Source organism: Kogia breviceps, chromosome 3 (genome assembly GCF_026419965.1).
Source record: "Kogia breviceps isolate mKogBre1 chromosome 3, mKogBre1 haplotype 1, whole genome shotgun sequence".
Classification (NCBI taxonomy): Eukaryota; Metazoa; Chordata; class Mammalia; order Artiodactyla; family Physeteridae; genus Kogia; species Kogia breviceps.
The window spans coordinates 25,526,811-25,545,646 of NC_081312.1; the positions used below are offsets into that span (position 1 = coordinate 25,526,811).

Sequence of the window (18,836 nt, forward strand, 5' to 3'; positions counted from 1 at the left end):
AAGGTATGAAACAGGTTAATTTTTTTGTTTGTTTGTTTGTTTTTGCGGTACGCGGGCCTCTCACTGTTGCAGCCTCTCTTGTTGCGGAGCACAGGCTCCAGATGCTCAGGCTCAGTACTTGTGGCTCACGGGCCCAGCCGCTCCGCGGCATGTGGGATCTTCCCGGACCAGGGCACGAACCCGTGTCCCCTGCATCGGCAGGCGGACTCTCAACCACTGCACCACCAGGGAAGCCCGAAACAGGTTAATTTTAATCAACATCCCAGAAGAGCCTCAAGCCACAAGAGTGTGTTTGTGAACAAGCTCTGCCCTCTGTAGGCTGACTTCCCTGTGAGGTGTAGGAATCGCCATCTTTAATCTGTGTGGGACAGTCACACACACACTGCAGGCAATGGGACCAACCAAACAGACACAGTTTGTTCTTCCTTTTAGAGCTTCCATTTAGAATTTCTCCCGGGTCTAAAAGGTCCAAATCAACCACTTTAACTAGTCTCTTTCCACCTGGCCAAAAGTGTAGACCTTTTAGAAACCTGAATTTGCTAGAAAAGAAAGAGCACCATCCATGTAGAATCTCAGTGGTTGAAAAGGGAAAGTGAGTTTCCGTCTGAAGGAAGGTGATTTCATTTTTTGTTGTTGTGAGGGGTAGCTTGTTAAGGGATTTATGCTCTTTAGAGAGCAAGTCATTGTATTCATTGTATTTGATTGTGCTCATGGAGCCATGATGTGTGATTCTTTGGGGAGTAAATAGGGAATGGGTGTCTAAAACCAGTCACAAGTTGGGTGCTTTCCAGCAACCCAGTAGATGGTGAATATTCCTATGGCCAGAGTCCCAATTTTCATGCACATGGGATCCTGCCCCTAGGCCTTCATTTCCACACAGCTGAGAGGTAAAGAGAGGGACTTAGGCCCCCCTCCACTTCTCTTATTTATGGTGTTGTTTAGCACTGGCAGCATGGTATCCAAGGCCTCAGTTTACTGCTTAACCAGAATTAAATAATAACTGAGTTGAGTTGATAAAGGCGATCAACCGAGGTTGGAAGTAGGGCTGAGGAGGGATTATGACGTATAGTCCCACATTGGGGTAGCTGGGTAACTCGTGTATGGCTGTGTGGTTGGAACTCCTATTAACTTTACCAGGTGAGTGCAGAGGATGTGATAATGCTATGCTGATGAGGACGACAAATTAATTGAGTTGGCTAAGAAATAGAGCAAGGCCTCCATCTACGGGAAGTAGATTCTGTCACTGGCTGTGAGTGGAATCTCAGAGTGAGTGTGAGCTCTGCAGGTTTCAGAGTCTGGCTTCAGAGCCCACCAAAGGAACCAGTCTTCTGTGGGCAGTGACTCTGGCTTTCTGCAAAGGAGAACCTTCTGGGAGTTGGTTCCTGGTGGTCCCTTTTCTGGGAATGGGCGGAGTCACCCCGGCAAGAGCTGCTTTGGCTCTCTTGGTACCTGGTTATGGTCAGTGTTGCCCCTTTGCTCTGTGCAACCAGTCCAGCACCTGTGGGCATTCCTTTGACATCTACCCAGTTATTTAGGTAGTGAGGTTAGGGTAGGATTTGGGACCCAAAGCGTGAGAGAAACTTTGCTAAGTATTGCATGGCCAGATTTCAGAAATCACTTTTCCCTCTGGGGTGTTGCATGTCCCTGCTGGAACCAAGAAGGCCAAACAAAACTCCTCATATTTAAAAGTCTTGTCACCAACCTGAGAAAACCCAATTAATTGCCTAAAGCCTTGATAGTGGGGTTCATTTACAGTCAGTCCCTCAAAAACTAAGTCCAAAGGCACAAGACTCTGGCTTTGAAATTATTTGTAGTCTCAGTCACTGGTTTGAACTCATGATCTGATTTCTTTTAGTCCCCTAGGCATGTGGACCAGAGTTAATTTCATGGCTGTTCTTCACTCTTAAGAGATAAGGAAAAGGTGCCCCAGAAGTCTAGAGATACAGGCTTTTTCAAAATTAAATTCCACAGTTTTCTGTCATTTTAAGCAGATGGTTTTGACTTATCTAGGGATAAAATAATATATGTGAAATGATTTCCAGGGGACAAAATGTATTTTCTGAATGTTCTGATATAGGGTCATGAACAATTGTTAAGTTTTGGTTTGAAATATTATAGTATATGGGATTACAGAAGACCCCTAAACTCACCATCATGTAAAGGAGCTCTCTTCCTGAACTCTTTCTCTCACTCAGGTTTGAAATGCCTCATCTGTAATGTTACCTGTAAGTGATTGTTATTGTTGGTTTTCAGGTTCAGGCAAGAATCATCTGGAAAACATTATCCTAATTCCTTCTCTCATGTCCTAAGCAGTACATTTTACTAAGAAATTCTGTATTAAAATCACTAATAGCCCTTTCTGAGATTATTGTCCCATAAATGAATTTGTTTTTATTTAATCAAGTTGAATTATTTCCATTTAGCCATGTTCAAGAGCAAGTAAAGGCTGGAGAAAGCAATCCAGTAACCCATGAATCTGGTGTACCCATTTCCCTTAATAATGGGAAGTGTTTTGAAATCCCCAGAAGAAAGCTGCTTTGTAATTAAAGTGATGGATTATAAGGAAGCCAGACTTTGGGTAAGGATTTTCCTAAACTACTTTATGCCATTTAGCTTATGTTTCTGAAAGGCCTGCTTTGGTGCCATGCACTGAGATATATCAGTGGATTGAAAGATGATCACGCTTTCTTGGTAAATATTTAAGCAACAGGCAACCACAACGGCATTCTTTCCTTATCATTCTGTATCATGCCCTGATGCTGACGTTACAAAAAGGGGTCTGGAAGGGAAACAGTGTCACAGTCTTTTCTTTAATATCAAAGTATCCCAAGCAATCGTTTATTGAGGTCAACTTGTTTTACATGTCCCCTTTCATGAGGAATGTTGTCAGCATCTCCTATGATTTCTAAGAGCTCTGACCGAAATTGTTACTTGTTATGTCCTGCTGAGTGGTTTTTCCTTTAAAACACCATATTTTTACCACCCTGTGGGACTGAATGTGTTGCTGAGATACATAGATGATACTGAACTATGGTTCCTGAAATAGCTCAGTTCTTGTGTTTTTATATTATGTAACAGTTTTGTGATGCTTTTGTGCATTCTTTGTCTTCTCTTCCGAATTTTGAAGTCTGTCATAAATAAACTTTTTCACTATGCACCTGAAACATTTGAGTTATATCTTAATGAACGTGACTTAGAGTTAAAATTTTTTTATTCATCTCTCTTCTGCATCTTAAGAAGAAAAGTATTCCTTAAATCTATACCAATTATTTTATAATCTATTATTATAAAAATTAAGAAAAATTAACAATTAAGAAAAATGGAGAATGAGGTTAATGATAGATCTTTCATCTGCATTTAAATTTATGGCTGAGTATGAACTGGGATGTGGGTTTGGCCCAAGGGCAGAAAAATTGGGTTTAGAGTAATGATTACTTAATTGACTATTACTGAGTTTTGTTAGTATTTGGTCCCCAGTGATGTTCATTTTCCAGTGTACTCACTTACTCTATTCAAATTTGGAATCAGTAGTTTGGACACCACAGTAATCATTTAACATAGTCTAGGTGATATTAATCCAGCCTACTTTCATTTACAGAAATGACAGCATAAGATATCTTTGACATCTCTCAGAATGCTGCCTCTGCACATCCTTGGTGCCTATTACAGAACAGGAAGGACTCACATCTGGCAGAGAGGGGTGGTGCCATTTAAATATTTTCTTCGGTGATATCTGTGGTCTAAGATGAGCCTGTTAGATCTTTCCCTGCTTTCCTTGGCCACATATTTTAGAGGCTGATGTATAAAGGAGGAAGAGATCTGAACTAATTGTGAGTTAAATGAGTATACTGTTCCCACCAAACTACACCACAAGCAATAATAAAGAGCCCAGGCAGACTCCACATAGCTGGGGATCTTTAAGGCGTTTGTGTTTGGGTGAGCCAAATGTAGTGTGTCACTGATGACACGGAACATACTGGAGATTATTTTCTAACTTTTAAAGGCACTTATATCTGCCATATCATTGACCCTGACATAGTTCAGGATCATATAAATTTGTGCAGGCCACACATTGCAGCCTTGACATCCAGCCTGATGTTCCTTAGCCACTGAGGTTCTGGCTACACTCAGCAGCCATCTTAGTTCAGGTATTTGCCCAAATGGGATCACACCTGCTTACGACCTTGGAATCAAGAGCTACATAGGTTATCTTTAAAAGTTTGGAGGGACTTCCCTGGTGGCGCAGTGGTTAAGAATCCGCCTGCCAATGCAGGGGACACGGGTTCAAGCCCTGGTCTGGGAAGATCCCACATGCTGTGGAGCAACTAAGCCCGCATGCCACAACTATGGAGCCTGCGCTCTAGAGCCCATGAGACACAAACTACTGAGCCTGCGTGCTGCAACTACTGAAGCCCATGTGCCTAGAGCCTGTGCTCTTCAACAAGAGAAGCCACTGCAACGAGGAGCCTGCGCACAACAAAGAAAGCCCGTGCACAGCAACGAAGACCCAACACAGCCAAAAATAAATAAATAAATAAATATTTTTTAAAAAGTTAGGAGGAGCCAGTAGAGTGAGTACTTATGAATATGTGTCCAGGTATGGTCCACTACCTGCTTGTCCAGTAAGTTTACTACTTTCCTTAATGGTTATATAAAATTGCTTTGGAATAAAATCGTATATATTTTGCTTTGTTCTCAAAGATTTCCTGGCAGCAGCCCCTTCCTGCTTTCATCCTTCTAAACTCTTTGCCAGGACTTACTACTTCCACAGAGTTGGAAGATCCTCCACATCTAATTACCAGCATCAGGCCACTCCAACGTCTGTTCTTCATCTGCTGTGGCCACAGCCACTGTGGGAAGATGGCAGATCAGATCTCCCTGTGGTCCCTGGCGTCCCAAGATCAGGTGTCTGCAGATCGTTCTTCACAGATCTAACAACTGATGTGGAAATGAAGAAGGACCTGACTCACCATTCAGTCAGCCTTTGGGGAGAAACCCCTCCTGGAAAACATCCTCTGAATAGGTGATGGTTTTTGGTTTGAGAGATACATCTGACCCCCCAAAATAAGAATTTATTTGCAGACTTGAGGGAATTGCAGGGGGGGGGGGTAGTTTTTTAAAACCCTTTATAGAAGCTTAATTATTGCTAAGCCTTGGAGCCATTGTATGACCTCTAGAGAAAAGTCTATGCACTTGGGGAAATATTTGCTCCTTCATGATCTTCCCGGGCCCTGAAAGAGGAGACATTCAGGGAGGGAGGGGGTAGCCAGCCACGGTTGTACGGGAAGGATATGTCTCACTTTCCCATGCATTCAAGGAGCAGGGCGAGTCATCTTGCTCGGTACTGGGGCAAGAGAGGTCAGGAGTGTAGCCCTAGAAGAGCTTGAGGGAGCTCTGCTCTCACGCAGGGAAGAAGTCTTAGTAACGCTGCATTCTCTTACTCCTCAGAGCACAGCTAAGTTCCTCTGGGAATAGAGAAGAGGCTTCTCTTCTCGCCCATGTATCCAGCCCCAGGTCCTGGGAGGATGGTTCCCTAAGGGGAGGGGCTGCAGTCGGCCAAACCTCAGGTCTCCACGTTCCTGAGTAGCAGGGCAGCTACGCATGTCGATGACCTGGACCCCACGGAGGCCCTGGGCCTGGAACACGTGATAGCTTCTCTGACATAAAACTGCAGGCCCAGGAATCCACAGAGGCTCTTCTTTCTCATGAGCTGTGGTCATTCGGTGAGGCCTCAACTCTACTCATCTCACTGCCCCCCGCCCCCAGTCCTTCCCATCCCTCAGGGGGTCCTGAGCCGGTGCCCCGCCGGGCCTGCCTTCTCTTGGCAGCCCTTCTGAATCCATCTCCCCAGGTCCCCTCACCTCTACAGCCCCAGCCCCCAAAGGCCACAGGAGACTCCAGAAAGTGCTGGTAGGCCCTTGGGAGCTGAGTTGGTCCTGCGTTAGTCTCCTTGGCTCCAGGTGAAGAAGGCAGCAAGGGTGGTTCCCAGCCCTGGCCTGGAGACCAGCTTGTGTTGCTACAGACTGTGCGCAGAGCTCTATGGCTTAGGTTCTAGCTTTTTTTATTTTTTGGCCGAACCGCACAGCGGGGTCTTAGTTTCCCAACCAGGGATCAAACCCGGGCCCCCCTGCAGTGGAAGCGCGAAGTCCTAACCACTGGACCGCCAGGGAAGTCCCATGGTTCTAGCTTTAAAATACAAAAATCTCCTTCACAACGGAGAAGGGCTCCTTTGTGAAGTCCTTGAAACATCATGAACCAAGGAGAAGGGCTATGGTTCTCCTACAGCTGAGAACCACAAAGGTTAGTCAGCCGTGTCTCTGGGTGGCTCAGGTAATGGATGTGGGGACACTTGAAGAACCCAGCACTTCCCAGGTGAGGCAGCTCAGAGGAGCCTGAGGTGACTTTCTTTGGCTTAGACACATCTGTTTTTGTGAGGAAGGACAGGTTTGTCTGGGTTTGGGGAAAACCAGATAAATAAAGGAGGGCCTCAGAAATGGCATGGACTCCAAGGATCTCACTGAGCCCAGAGGAAAAGCCACAGCGTTTGATCCCTCCCCTCCCCTCCCCTCCCCTCCCCTCCCCTCCCCATGGCTGGTTTTCACCTCACACTCGGCCACGTATCACAAAATTCCTGTTGAACTAGAGGACCAGAACTGTGAGAGAAATATTAAAATGAGTTTTGTGCATTACATGAGGATGGTTTTTATAAATGCTTGATAACGGAGGCTGTATCGCCTCTTTACCTGATTTAGATTTCCTTAAAATCTAAATTTTAAGGTGGTCAACTCAGCTTTGGCCACCAGTTTTAGGATGGCTGATGGAGCCTCAGGTTTACCAAATTAATATTTTGAGGCCGTCCAGGAGGAGACCTGAGTCAACTCTTAGACGCTATCTCAGATCAGACAGACAAGCAGATAGGCAACAGGCCCACAATGTTGAGGGGTGGAGATAAGAGACGGCAGTTAAATTTCCAGGAATAAGTGGAGAGACATAAGCTCAGTAAGAGCAGGGGCCATGTCTGCCACATCCCCAGTCACACAGCCACACACCCAGCTCCCAGTGCGGGAGTCCCCCAGGAGGGCTCACTGCATGCTGAGTTGGGGGGAGTGGGACATGCACTGCCAGCTGGAGCAGCACAGCCACCAGATAGTTTCCTTCTAGGAAGAACCCCAGTCCGCCCACTCATTATACCTAGTTCCCCATAGAATCATTTGGGGCTGGGGAGTGGTCTCAGGTTGTCTCTGTGCCTGTACCTTGTCCTAGATGTGGATTCTATCTACTGCCTGTACTTCCCAGAAGTCTCTGTGCTCCTCTGTTGCCTGGAAACGAGACTGGGAGGAGGGAGGAGTAGGGGAACCTGGTAACCTCAGCAGTACTGGAAATTGTTTTGGATTATTTGGGCTCCCAAAGGCACCTGTTAGTGACAGGCACAGCCAGCTGCCTCCTTGATCTGGGAAAGTGCTGGCAGCTCCCCATTTGGCCAAGGCTAGCCCCTGCAGCTTGCCCGCTGCTCCTTGCTGGCCCCATTGTCTCTCCAGGGCCAGGGAGCACACTGCCGTGGGAGTTGTAGGAGCACAGCCTGAAGTATGGGGCCACCCTCCTTTCCCCTGAGTTCATTTTCTCTTTAAAATCCACAGGAGCTTGAATCACCTTCAATTTCAAAAGTCCAAGTCAGGTGACGGTTACTGATCCCTGAGCTGAGGAGACTGGTCTCTTATCTCAAGTCCATGTTTCTTGACGAGAGCCCAGGTGAGCGTTATGCAGCCAGGCAGGTCTGGAGTAATCTGAGGAAAAGGTCCAGATGGCAGCAGGGCAGGACAGGAACAGTCTCCCTCACCATTGCTGTGTCTCCTCTACCTTCCTGGGCTTCTCTCTTGGCTCTGCCAGGACAAATTCACTTTGGGAACAAGAGTGGCCTACCTTGGTCATTCTAAAGTCTGGAGCCCAGGCCATCTAAGAGAGAAGGAGAGGCCACTAAGGAGCCCAGGATGAGAGGGGAGAACTAGGGGCCCTGGGTTTGGAGCTAAAGAAAAGGGACTCATGGCCGAGAAAGTTGGCTTCCACTTGGACCAGACACATCTATCTTAATTCCTTGTTTAAACCTCAGCTACACAGGGGAAATGAAATCTCACGTATGGAACATAAATGTCATCTTGTTTCACTCCCAGAAGTGACGCGCATCTGCCTACAGTATCTCTGCCCGAGGTGATCCTGGCTCTGGCTAAGCACTGCCAGGCACGGGGACCTGCTCCCTCCAGGGCAGCCCAAGGTAAGCCGTCACCCGGCTGGCCTCCTGCTAGCTCGGTCAGTAGCTGTTCATACTCTGCCCACAGAGGAGCCTGCCTCCAGCTCCCAGCACCGCTCACAAGTGGGTGTATCCTAAGCGCCTAATTCTGAGGCTGGTCCAGAGAACGCTGCCCCTGAAGGTGAGGGACTGGGCTGGGAGGGCCAGCGTCTCCTCAGCGCTGCCACGGAAGTGAGCAACGGGGCCACTCCCAGGCCTGGGCACTCAGCTGGTCACAGGAGGCTCTCCTTCCTGCTTCTTATACCTGTTCTCTTCTGGATCTTGTCTGATTTTCTCAGGCAGGCTTTTGGGCTTATTTCTCTTCCTTGCCCTTAGGTCCCAGGGACCAGGCCAACCACAGGGTAGGCAAGTGCCTGGCTGGCTTTCTCTCCTGGTCCAGACGCAGAGGGATTCCAGCTAGGGAGAGTGTTTACCCTGTGGAACCCAGCTCAACTTTAAGTGAACAACCCGGAGGCCTGGGCTTTAGTTTAATTATGAGATTTCAGTGTGGGCATTCTTTGGAGTCAGGTACAGTCGAGGGGACAGGAAGAGGCACTCAGACTTCCTCATGGCTCTCTGGTAAACTCGCCATACATTTTAGTCTACGTTCACCCCATCTTCACGACTGCCCGCTACACAGTCATGAAGGCCTCCTGCCTACCCGCCTCCCGGCATTCTCCCACCCCATTCTGCCCGCAGGTGACAGATGAAGGGGCTGAGGCAGAAGGAGTTTCAGTGGGAAGGCAAATCCAGGGCTAGAGTTCAAGTTCAAGGGCTAGGAGTTCAGGTCTTCTGCCTCTGCAGTTAAGTCTCACTCGTTTCCAGACCTCTTCGGCCCATGCAGCTTTTGCCCCTGCACCACTCCCGGCCCCTGCACCAGTGGGGCGCGGTTTGAGAGCTAGGCCCTCAGCTCAGGGGGTGTATCTGGTTGCCGGCAGGGGTGAGACACTTGGAAGGCCTCCAAGGCCAGCAGTGACTTGTTGATACGGCTGATGGTAGGGTAGGGAGTGAGATCCACCTTGAACCTGTGGCAGAGAAACATCCACCTAATCCAAGGTCTGCACGGGTACAGGGAGACTGCCCTGCAGGCGATGGGGGAAGCACAGAGGCAGGGCTGGATGAGTCCCCTGGGGCTGGCCAGGGAAGGCCTCGGAAGGCAGCCCTGCCAGGTTGGGGGCCCTTGTTCACAGGTAGCTCTCTGGGGAGGGACAGGTCTTGTGCAGTATCCTTTGGCATCTCAGTTTCCTACTGCTCCTGTCCCAGGCTATGGCTATCTATACACCCTGCTATGTGTAAGGCCAGTGCTGGGCATTTATATACAGATTATCTCCCCACCCATGCCATAAGCTTCTCAGGGGCAGGGAATGTGTCACACATTTCCATACCCCTAACAGTGCCCAGCAAGAGGCCTTCCACAGAGAGGTTCTCATCCATGCCTTCCTGAAGGGCTGATGGAGCAAAGCAGAGGCAGAGCTCACTGCTGGGCACAGACACACCACGTCTGCGGAGAGCAGGCTCTTGGAGTGGACTCTTGCAGGGGCGTCCACCAGGTGACACGCCTCCTCTTAGGAGCGGGGGCTATGCGGTATCATCTGGGCTGCAGTGGGCATGGGAAGGGTGTTTACACCGGCTTCTGCCCGTCTCTTACGGCTACAGTGGCTGCTGGGGGCAGTGGGGGAGAGTCTGCATGAGATGCTACCTCAGTAGATGAAGTCAGGGCCTGACTATACGAGGGAACTGGGCATTTTAAGGGGAGGAGCCAGGAGGAAGAGGGAGGGTGGCAGGGCTCTCTCTTACCTGTCAGCATTTGCCACCTGAGGCGCTAAGCACAGATCAGCCATGGACACCTGCAAAGAGGGTCAGGCGGGCTTGCATCAGGGTGTGCACCCCGGACTCCCACCGGGGACAGCACTGGGGTGCTGGCCCCTGGCATTCCCCTCTGCTTCTGGCTCTTCTACCCCACCCCCACTGCCCCACCCCCTCCTCATCTCCCCGGGCCTGGCTGGGTCTGTCCCTGCAGCTGAAGCGCTTCTCCCAGGCTACACTGCAGTTGTGCTGACAACCAACTCTGTGGGTAGCCAGAGAAGGCTCGGTTGCCTTAGTGGATGTTACTGCGCTTGTTCAAAATTGCCACTACAGGCACTTAGTGAGGGCTCCCAGCAGGGAGGGAAAGCCTGGGTGCAAGTGGGGGGCTCTGGAACCAGAATTACCATAGAAACCAGGGCCTTAGCCTGTAGGAGTCAAGGGCACCTGAATCCTAGAATCCTAGCATTGGAAGGGAATGGGGACATCACCTCGTCTAGACATCACCTAGACATCCCTCATCTGATGGCTGGACCACCTCCTCATCTCAGAGATGAGGTCTTCAACTTGAATACCTCCAGCAATGAGAAACTCACTTCCTCTTGAGGCAGCTGACCAGGAAGGAAGGAGCTGAGGAGCTCCCTGTGAGCTAACTTCTGCTTAATGCAGAGAGGACGACTTTGGGCTGCTGGCTCCCCACCCTTGCTACAGCTGCCCCCTCAGGAAGCTCTCTGAGCTGTGCCTGCCCTGGGCTGGAGGGAGGTAGCTGAGTCTAGGTGGAAGACAGTGGCAGCCTGAGGGAGGAGGCCACCCCCATGGGCCTGGGGAGAGCTTACCTCGTCTCCCACACAGTACTTTCCCGCTGTGCTCTGCAGGATCTGCTCCAGAGCTGGAGGGAAGCAACATGAATACTCTAAGGGGAGAGCAGCCTTTCTGGGCCTTGGTGCATAGCTATGACATGGCAGCTATCTGAGTGGCAGGCTGGAGTGTGTGCTAGAGGGAACATGGCAGTCAGATCTGGAGAGAGGTGATGGGCACATGGGGATAAGATGGTGCCTCCCTGTGCTCTGCAAGTTCAGCTACCATTCCCTCCCCTGAGGGGATAAGGCCTGCCACTGGCCAAGGCAGCAGTTCTCACACTGATGTGCTGGAGCTTTGCTGGCCTTGGCTTCCTGCCTGGAGTGGGCAATGGAGCGGAAGTTGGGCCATCCATCTCCAAAAGGCCTCAGGCATGAGGTTCCCAGAAGTGCCAGGGTTTGAGGCCAGGTTGGATTCTGCCCAGCCCACTGCCTCCTCGGCCCTGCCCCCACCCCCCCCTCATCCATGCCACTGTCAAGGCCAAAGAGCCCGGGAGGCTGCCAGATGCCAGGGCCCCCGGTGTGAGGGCCATTTCTCTAAGAGGTCACCAGGGGGCAGCTCACAGGGGCAGGGACTCACCGTTAAAGCCAGAACGGATGGCCTGCTGGGCCCAGGTCAGCTGGTTCTCCTGTCCCACTTGCTTCAGGACAGACAGGTTCTGTGTAGCCCAAGAAAAATCTGGGATGAGCTTTGGGAGCCAGGCTGAGCCCACACACTCAGCCAAGTCCCCTCAGGAGAGCCTGGTTCCCATGTGTCCCTGGCTGTACACCTGTCCTACCCTGGACCCTGTGAGCTCCCATCTGGGCCCTGAGGTGGAAGGGAGGTGACGATCCCAGAGGCCACCTTCTCTGGCTGCCCCCGTGGCCCCTGTCACCCTGGCAGAGATGTGTAAGGGTGGAGGCACAACCCAAGGCCTCTCTCCCTTGCATCCAGTGCTTCTCCCTGACATGGTCCCTTGTGAGGAGAGGGAGTGTGACACAGGGTTGGGGAGGGCAGCATGGGGGAGGCACATAGGATTGGCTTTCAGGAGATTTGGATGTCTGTCTGCTTCAACCTCCTCTGTTAAAAAAAAAGTGACATGGGGCGGGGTGACACAGATACACAGTCGGGGGGTCTGTCACACTTAAAGTGACTCCGTAGTCACTCCACCTTTCTGGGGCTATTTCTTTACTTGCAAAGTCAGGGATTAGCACAGATGAATTTTTTTTTTAAACAGATGAATTGTTTTAATACTTTTTTTGTTTTACCAGTGAAAACTTACCCAAAAAATCTTAGGGGAATCCCAATCTATGACACAGAACAGGTGAAAGGAAGGCTGCTCTGGTTAAAGGCGGGAGGCGGGGACATGTGCTGCTCAGCCTCTCCCTGCCCCCTGGCCCTTTCCCCACCTCCACAACTCCGGACGTGTCCTTAGAAACCTGGGGCTTCCCGGAAGGCGGTTGGGGTCCCAGGGAGTGGATGCTTTCTGGCCTCCCTCCTCCCTCTGCCACAGGGGCCAGGGCCAAGCCCGAGAATCCCCTCTGTCCTCCTGCCACCCCGCAAGCTGGGCACCTCACGGTGCGCACGGAGGGGAGAGCGCGTGCGTGTGGGGAGGCGAGGGTGAGAGGCACGGGAGCCGCACCTGCAGGGGCTGGATGCCGCTGGCCAGGAGGTGGGAAATCATGCGCACGTGGGCCCTCTTCTTTGGGTCCTGAGGCAGGAGTCGTGGCGTGGGCCGGGTCTCCTCCAGGTACTCAATGATGGCCAGCTGTCCGGAGGGGAGCAGTGAGGCAGGGACCATGGGGGGACTGTAAACTCCTCTTCCTCCCCGACTTCCACACCACCGTCGTCACCATCCCCCTTCTTACCATCCTCCCCTTGAGCCCTTGTGAAGCCAAGAGGCTCCCCAGAAGGATGAGATCATTTTGGACCCTTGTCCTACAGAACTTAGTCCCCCATATGCTTGAGTCTCCCTTCACTTCCCACAGCAAGCAAGCAACCTCCCTGCTTCCCCACCTCCACCCTGCTAAGAGCTGGGTGCCTTGGGCAGACACAGGCAGGAAGAGCTGTGAGGTCGTCTTGCTCAGGGCACCACGCTCATGAGGGGCCTCCCAAAGCCGCCACTCACTGACTGGCCAATGGTGATTCCATCAATCTTCAGGGCTGGCACCTGCTTCATGGGATTCAGGGCCCGGAATTCTTCAGAGAACTGTGGAGACAAGGCCCTGGTGGACTGGGCAGCCTGGCCTGTGCTGGCTAAAGCAGAGTCTGGCAAGCAGGAAGCCCCTCACCCACTGCCCACCTGTACCTCCCTCCCCTGGGAAAGGCCCTGGCTCCTAGGCCCAGGGTGATACCTGGGGGATCTGTGAAGTATCCTGAACCCCAGTGGCTGCTGAGATACAGGTTTCATCCCAGTGGCGTGGCTATGTTCTTGTCCCTGCACCTTATCTGTGGTCACCGAGGCACATCCAGAGGGCCTGGCATGGGGCAAGGACCCGCTTACCACCCACACTTCCGGAGTCAGACACGGAGAGGCCAGGCTGTGGTGTGGAGTCTGGGCCCTTCCCATGGCTCCTCTTGCTGCACAGCTGGCCGCCCTGTCCCACAAGGGAGAGCCAGCAGCCTCCTCTGGCCATGGGGACCACAGGGCGCGTGTTCATCTCTTGCCTGCAGAAGTCTGCACCCCCTGCCGGGTCCCTCTCCAAGGCCTCTAACTCCCACATTGTGGCCTGGGGGCAGCCTCCTTACCTGCTGCCCCCCATCCTTTGTGAGGTTGATGGTTATCATCTCATAGTCCATGTTTTTCAAGGCCAGAGCTAGGAGAGACAGCAGGTCACAGTCGGTGACGGCCTCTGACCACACTTCCCAGAGTGATGAGAGGGAAGGAGGCTTCTTTCTCCACACTGCTGGGTAGCCCTGTTGCCTTCTTCCCAGCTTCCTGGGTCACCACCTGCTCCCCTACCCCAGGGCCATGATGCTCTGCCTCCCTTGCCCCTGGACTCTCTGTATCCCCAGCGGACGTCTCATGCCTCTAGGTGGTGCTACGAAGGTGTGTGCCCTGGCCCGCTGAGGGCTGCTGGAGGACAGCAGGGAAATGTCCCTTGCATCTCTGCCCCCGGCAGGGCCTTCCCCAGTGGCAAGCAGGGCTTATTTGCTGGAGACATGCAATCATTGCCCCATAAAGGTCATCTGAGGGCCAAGGGAAGGTGCTCAGTGACTACGCAGGGCCCACACAGGCAGAGGACACTCTTGTTCTGTTTAGAGGAGAACCCCTTTCTAATCCATTCTCTCTCTTCTCGGGGCTGTTCACTACAGATTCCAAGGCATCGGGGCTTTCTGGTGACCTCAGCACATCTGCTGTGACTCCCAATGGCTGGTTTTCCTCTCCATCTCCTTTGATGTTTTCCTCCCAGCAAGGTGAGGGCAAAACACTCTCCTCCAGTGGAGGAGACTGTGTGTGTAAGTGTGCACACTTGTGCATTAAAATATGGCAACGGCCGGTATCAGGCAAACGAGGGCAAGACGTGTCACAGTCTGCAGACAGCCCAGGAGACGCGGGGCTCCTCCTCAGCGCTGGTCAGCTCCACCCTGGAGAGTGGAAGCGGTCGGGACCAGGCAGGAGGCCGATGCATGGTGGCCCTGCAGAGACAGTGCCCACACTGCTGGTCTGGCCCCGTCAGGGCAGAGGCTCTGGGCCCAGGGAGGGCGTCGTCTTGGAGAAATGTGACCTCAGGCACCCCAGTGCTCTTGCCTACTGATTCTAGCAAATACCAAGTGACTGTGGGAGGGGGAGGGTCATGAGGATGGCTTCCGAGTCAGGACCAGGCTCCTGGCAGCAGGCTACCTGGGTTTAAATGTCATCACATTCACCTGCTAGCTGTGTGGCCCTGGGCAAGTGAGTCAGCCTCTGTGCCTGCTTCCCCATCTGACAGGCAGCACAGCGTAGTAAAGAGCGTGGACTAGCTGGAGCTAGGCTAGCTGGTTCAGATTCCAGCCCTGCCCCTTACTAGCTACACGAACTTGGGCAAGTTATTTAACCTCCCTGTGCCCCAGTTTTCCCACCTGTACAATGGTGACGATAATAATACCTCCCTCCCAGGGTCGTTGCGGTTTAAATGGAATCATGTACACAAAAACACTCAGCACCATTCTCTTTCTGTATGAGCTGTTACGACTATGACCTTGGCCGAGGGCTGACTTAAGCTGAGGGAAAGAAGGGTCAAACCAGGACTAAACCAGAGGGCCCACTTTCTCCTTCCCTGAAGCCTCTGGGGTCCACAATGGCCAGCTCTGTTTAATCTGCCGGATCAAATAAGATAAGAGCTGAGGAAGGCCAGCTGTTCCCTGCCAGTTACCAAGGATCTCTGGATTCTGTGAGCCTGTCTGAAGCATGGTTGCTAAGGGGCTTTGGAGAGCAGAGTAGGAGACGTGGCAGGCCCAAAAGAAAAAACACCCCTCCCTCCCTTCCTCTAGTTGGACTTCCGAGATGGAGGCACCATTCAAGGCTGAGGGCTCCAGGAGACTGGGGATGCTGTGGCTGGTGCCCTGTCTGACAGAGGCTTTTCACCCAGGCCTCCCTCCACCCCATACCACCCCACTCCAGCTCTCGGTGGAGGTACAGCTCTTACCGATTCGAACTCTCCATGAGCAGGAGCTTCGGAAATAGGAATAGAGGATGGGCTGAGGAGAGAAGACGAGGATGCATGTTAACCCATGCTTGGTGGGTTCTCAGCCCCAGGAGCCTACTGGAGGGGAGGCAACAGCTCCCAGCAAGGGGGGCTCCAAGCCAGCACTGTTTCTTCCCAGCCTGCTAGGCCTCCTTCCTCAGGCCTGCGTCTGGAAAACTCAGGCCAGACTCAGAGCTCTCTGGGTTAGAGGCCTTGGGAGTCATGTGGGGTCCCTCAGCTCCAAACTGTGCTGTCATGCATTCCTGATGTCCGGGGGGCCCCCAAAGGGGCAGCCAGACAGCAAGTGCCCTCCTTACCTTGCTAGACTCAGCCATGATGATGTGGTGACCCTTGGCCTCTCAGGGAATGTCCCCTCCCACAGAACTGCGGAGCAGGGGGAGGAACCCTCAAGGGGTGGATCCCATGAGCCAATGGGGAAGCTGGGCTAAACAGGCATCAGGTGAACTTTGACTCTGGTCAGAAAGGGCATCTCTTTCTAACCTGGGGGAAGCTTTTTATGCTCCTGGTGGAGCCAGGTCTGGTGTCCTGGGCAGACAGTGAGGCCTGGTTTTGAAGCAGTAGTTCATGTGGTACAGTGGGCTGGGAGCTGGCATACCGGGAGTCTGGTCCCAGTGCAGGAACCAGCCCCGCATGACTGGGGACAAATCCCTGCCTTCTCTAGCCTTCAGCTCCCTCACCTGTAAAACGAAGGGCTGCCCTAAAATGATAGCTTATTTCCTCCCAACAGTGGCAGAAAGACCAGGAAATCTAGTTTTCTGCGCTTTGGTGCCCATCTCTTTCAACATTCCACCCACCAGTCCTCTAGACTCTTGGATGATCTCATAAAAATAGCATCTGGAAAACTCAGGCCAGACTCAGAGGGGGGAGCTTTCCTGGCGGTCCAGAGGTTAAGACTTTGCCTTCCAATGCAGGGGGTGTGGGTTCGATCCCTGGTCAGGAAACCAAGATCCCATGTCTTGCAGCCAAAAAACCAAAAAACATTTTAAAAAACCAGAAGCAATACTGTAACAAATTCAATAAAGACTTTAAAAATGGTACACATCAAAAAAAATCTATAAAAAAATATAGCTGGGGAATAAAATATGCCCACTGACTTCAAAGCTGAGGTCATAAGCTGGCAGCCCACAGTGTTCTGTTTGGTCTATACTGTATTTAAAAATGTTTCAATTCATTGCTAACATTAAAAGTCACATTGTTTCATATACAAATCCCGTTGTCCGTTTTTTCTTTAAAAAAAAATCTGGAGGTAGTGAACTCAGTTTCCTGAAGAGCAAAACTGATCAGAGCCAATTAATGGCCCCCTTTAGAATGGGCATGCCCTCTCAGATCTTCCATGGCCCCCACCTGGCCCATTTCTCTCATTTTTGTTACTCTGAGGCCCCTGAAGGCAGCAGGGTGTGTGACCTCTCCTCTAAAGTTTAGGGGACTCAAAGTTAATTTCTCTGGTGCTTCTTGGTCACCAGCATTTCAAAGCAGAACCCAGAACAGAGTTACCAGTAATTAGCACTCAAGAATCTTCTGGCAGATACATATGTAGCCTTTTGGATGAGGGAGAACTCAATAGAATTTCTTAGATCACCCTTGTCTACCATCCCTCTGACTACAGACATTTCAACCAAGTTTGCTCTCCCTTCTATATGCCCCAGCTCACCAAGCTGCTACCTGACCTTGCTTTCATCATCCCTGAACTACCAACTCCAACTTCTACTCCATCTTCTACATGGGCAAGGGCACAGGTGGGAACCCAGTCCCTTCCAAGTTAGTTCCTGAGCCTGGGAGTTCCAGTCTATCCTGAAGGCAACTTTCGAGGGGAAAGTGAAGATAGTTCTGGCACAAAGGTCAAGTGATAGGCAGCAGGCATCCTTGGAAGGAGAAGAGTTTGTTGGCTACAACTGGATGTACCTTGTTCCAGGGTGCATCCCTTTCCTTATTTGGTTAGGCTGGAGGGGACCCTGGGGCCAAGAGGCAGCAACACCGAAACAGAATGGAATCACTAGAGAGCTGCAGACATCAGCTTAGAATCCTTAAAGAAATGCCTTACCTAATTACTAAATGTTACACCTTTGACCTGGACGAAGGACGACCACAGAATCACTGTAAATGCCCTGCCCTCAGGTTTACTTATGAGCCATCAGGAGATGTAATGGAGGGCGGTTTCTGATCTTTCTTTTACCAATGATAACCGCATAAACCATCCCATGTTCCTTTTTGCATTTGTAGGGCTAAATTTTAAGCCCAAGTAAAATATCCATTTAATCACCACTCCTGGAGGAATCGTTTTTAATTCAAATATGGATTCTCTCCCCTCTAGCAGATTTTATTTTAAAATCATCTCTTACACATGATTTTCTAGAAAGACTCCTAAACTCCCATTTAGGAGTGGAAGGGCTATACATTGTTAAAGTGATGCTATATCCCACCTGATGTGCCTGCCACCATCCTTTGAGCTACAATAGCTGTTCTCAATCTTTAATAGAGATTGATAACAGTGGTTCTGCGGCGGTCCTGGGAAACGCAAATTAAAACTGGTAATAAGGTCCCCAAGTGATTGTGATGACTATAAGTGCCACAGCCTCCCCTCGCCCCTGGCGCTCTTTCAAAATGCAAACAACCCTGAGAGGCTATTTGTTAACTGTTAAGACCTGCTGGGCCGACCGCCAGGAAAGGGGTACACAGGGCTGTGCGGAACAGGGAGACGGGGGACGACGCTTGGAAGACCTAGCAGGTCGAGTGGGGTTGGGGGTGGGTGGAGAGTCAGATGAAGAGCAAGGGGACAGCCACCAAACCAAGCCGGGTACTCTCTACGAGGTCCGCGCACCTCTCGCCCAATCCTCTCGGGATCACAGGCCACAGCGGGTAGCGCGCAGGTGCAGGGCGGTGCCAGCGCGGCGCATTGCATGCTGGGAGTCGCCGTAGGAGCTGTGGGCGGGGCCGAGCGGCTCACCTTTGACCCCCGCCCCCCAAGATTTCTCGTGTTTCTAAGTAGAGCCTCTCTCCCCGGTTGCGTGACACAGACCTTCCCCACTTGCATCTCGCACTCTGGGCGACCCCTCTTCCAGGCCAGGAAACTTCGCGCCTGCGACTCTCCGAGTCGTCGACGATTCAGGCCCAGTGAGACCCTGACACGTCAGAACTTCGGTTTTTGTCGTGGTAAAGCGAGGGCTTGTACTAGAATGAGCTTTACGGTCTTTTCTAGCTTGCCCTCCCTGCCGCCACGCCCCCAA

General features: G+C 51.6%; 1 protein-coding gene across 2 annotated transcripts; it reads right to left on the bottom strand.

The window, feature by feature from the left end:
• Nucleotides 1-8,759: 8,759 nt before the first annotated feature.
• On the bottom strand, nt 8,760-18,811 carry GSTZ1 (glutathione S-transferase zeta 1). 2 transcript variants are annotated; one of them, XM_059057671.2, is made up of 9 exons: nt 18,629-18,811; nt 15,553-15,604; nt 13,673-13,740; nt 13,053-13,133; nt 12,567-12,692; nt 11,525-11,603; nt 10,924-10,976; nt 10,082-10,131; nt 8,760-9,309 (listed from the first exon to the last, which is right to left on the bottom strand). In XM_059057671.2, the coding sequence occupies exons 1-9, from the start codon at nt 18,641-18,643 to the stop codon at nt 9,183-9,185; spliced, it is 651 nt and encodes a 216-aa protein (XP_058913654.1). In that variant the 5' UTR covers nt 18,644-18,811; the 3' UTR covers nt 8,760-9,182. The 2 variants fall into 2 exon arrangements, with proteins under 2 accessions (XP_058913654.1, XP_066884095.1); XM_067027994.1 differs by lacking the exon at nt 13,673-13,740 and having other exon boundaries at nt 18,629-18,787.
• Nucleotides 18,812-18,836: the final 25 nt, after the last annotated feature.

Bases quoted from the DNA above. Each gene is read 5' to 3' on its own strand.
- GSTZ1 (XM_059057671.2), bottom strand. The intron at 13,741-15,552 runs GTAAGAGCTGTA...TGTCTCTCCTAG, and splicing joins CTCATGGAGAGTTCGAATCG to CTCTGGCCTTGAAAAACATG. The intron at 12,693-13,052 runs GTGAGTGGCGGC...CCCTCCGGACAG, and splicing joins GAATCACCATTGGCCAGTCA to CTGGCCATCATTGAGTACCT.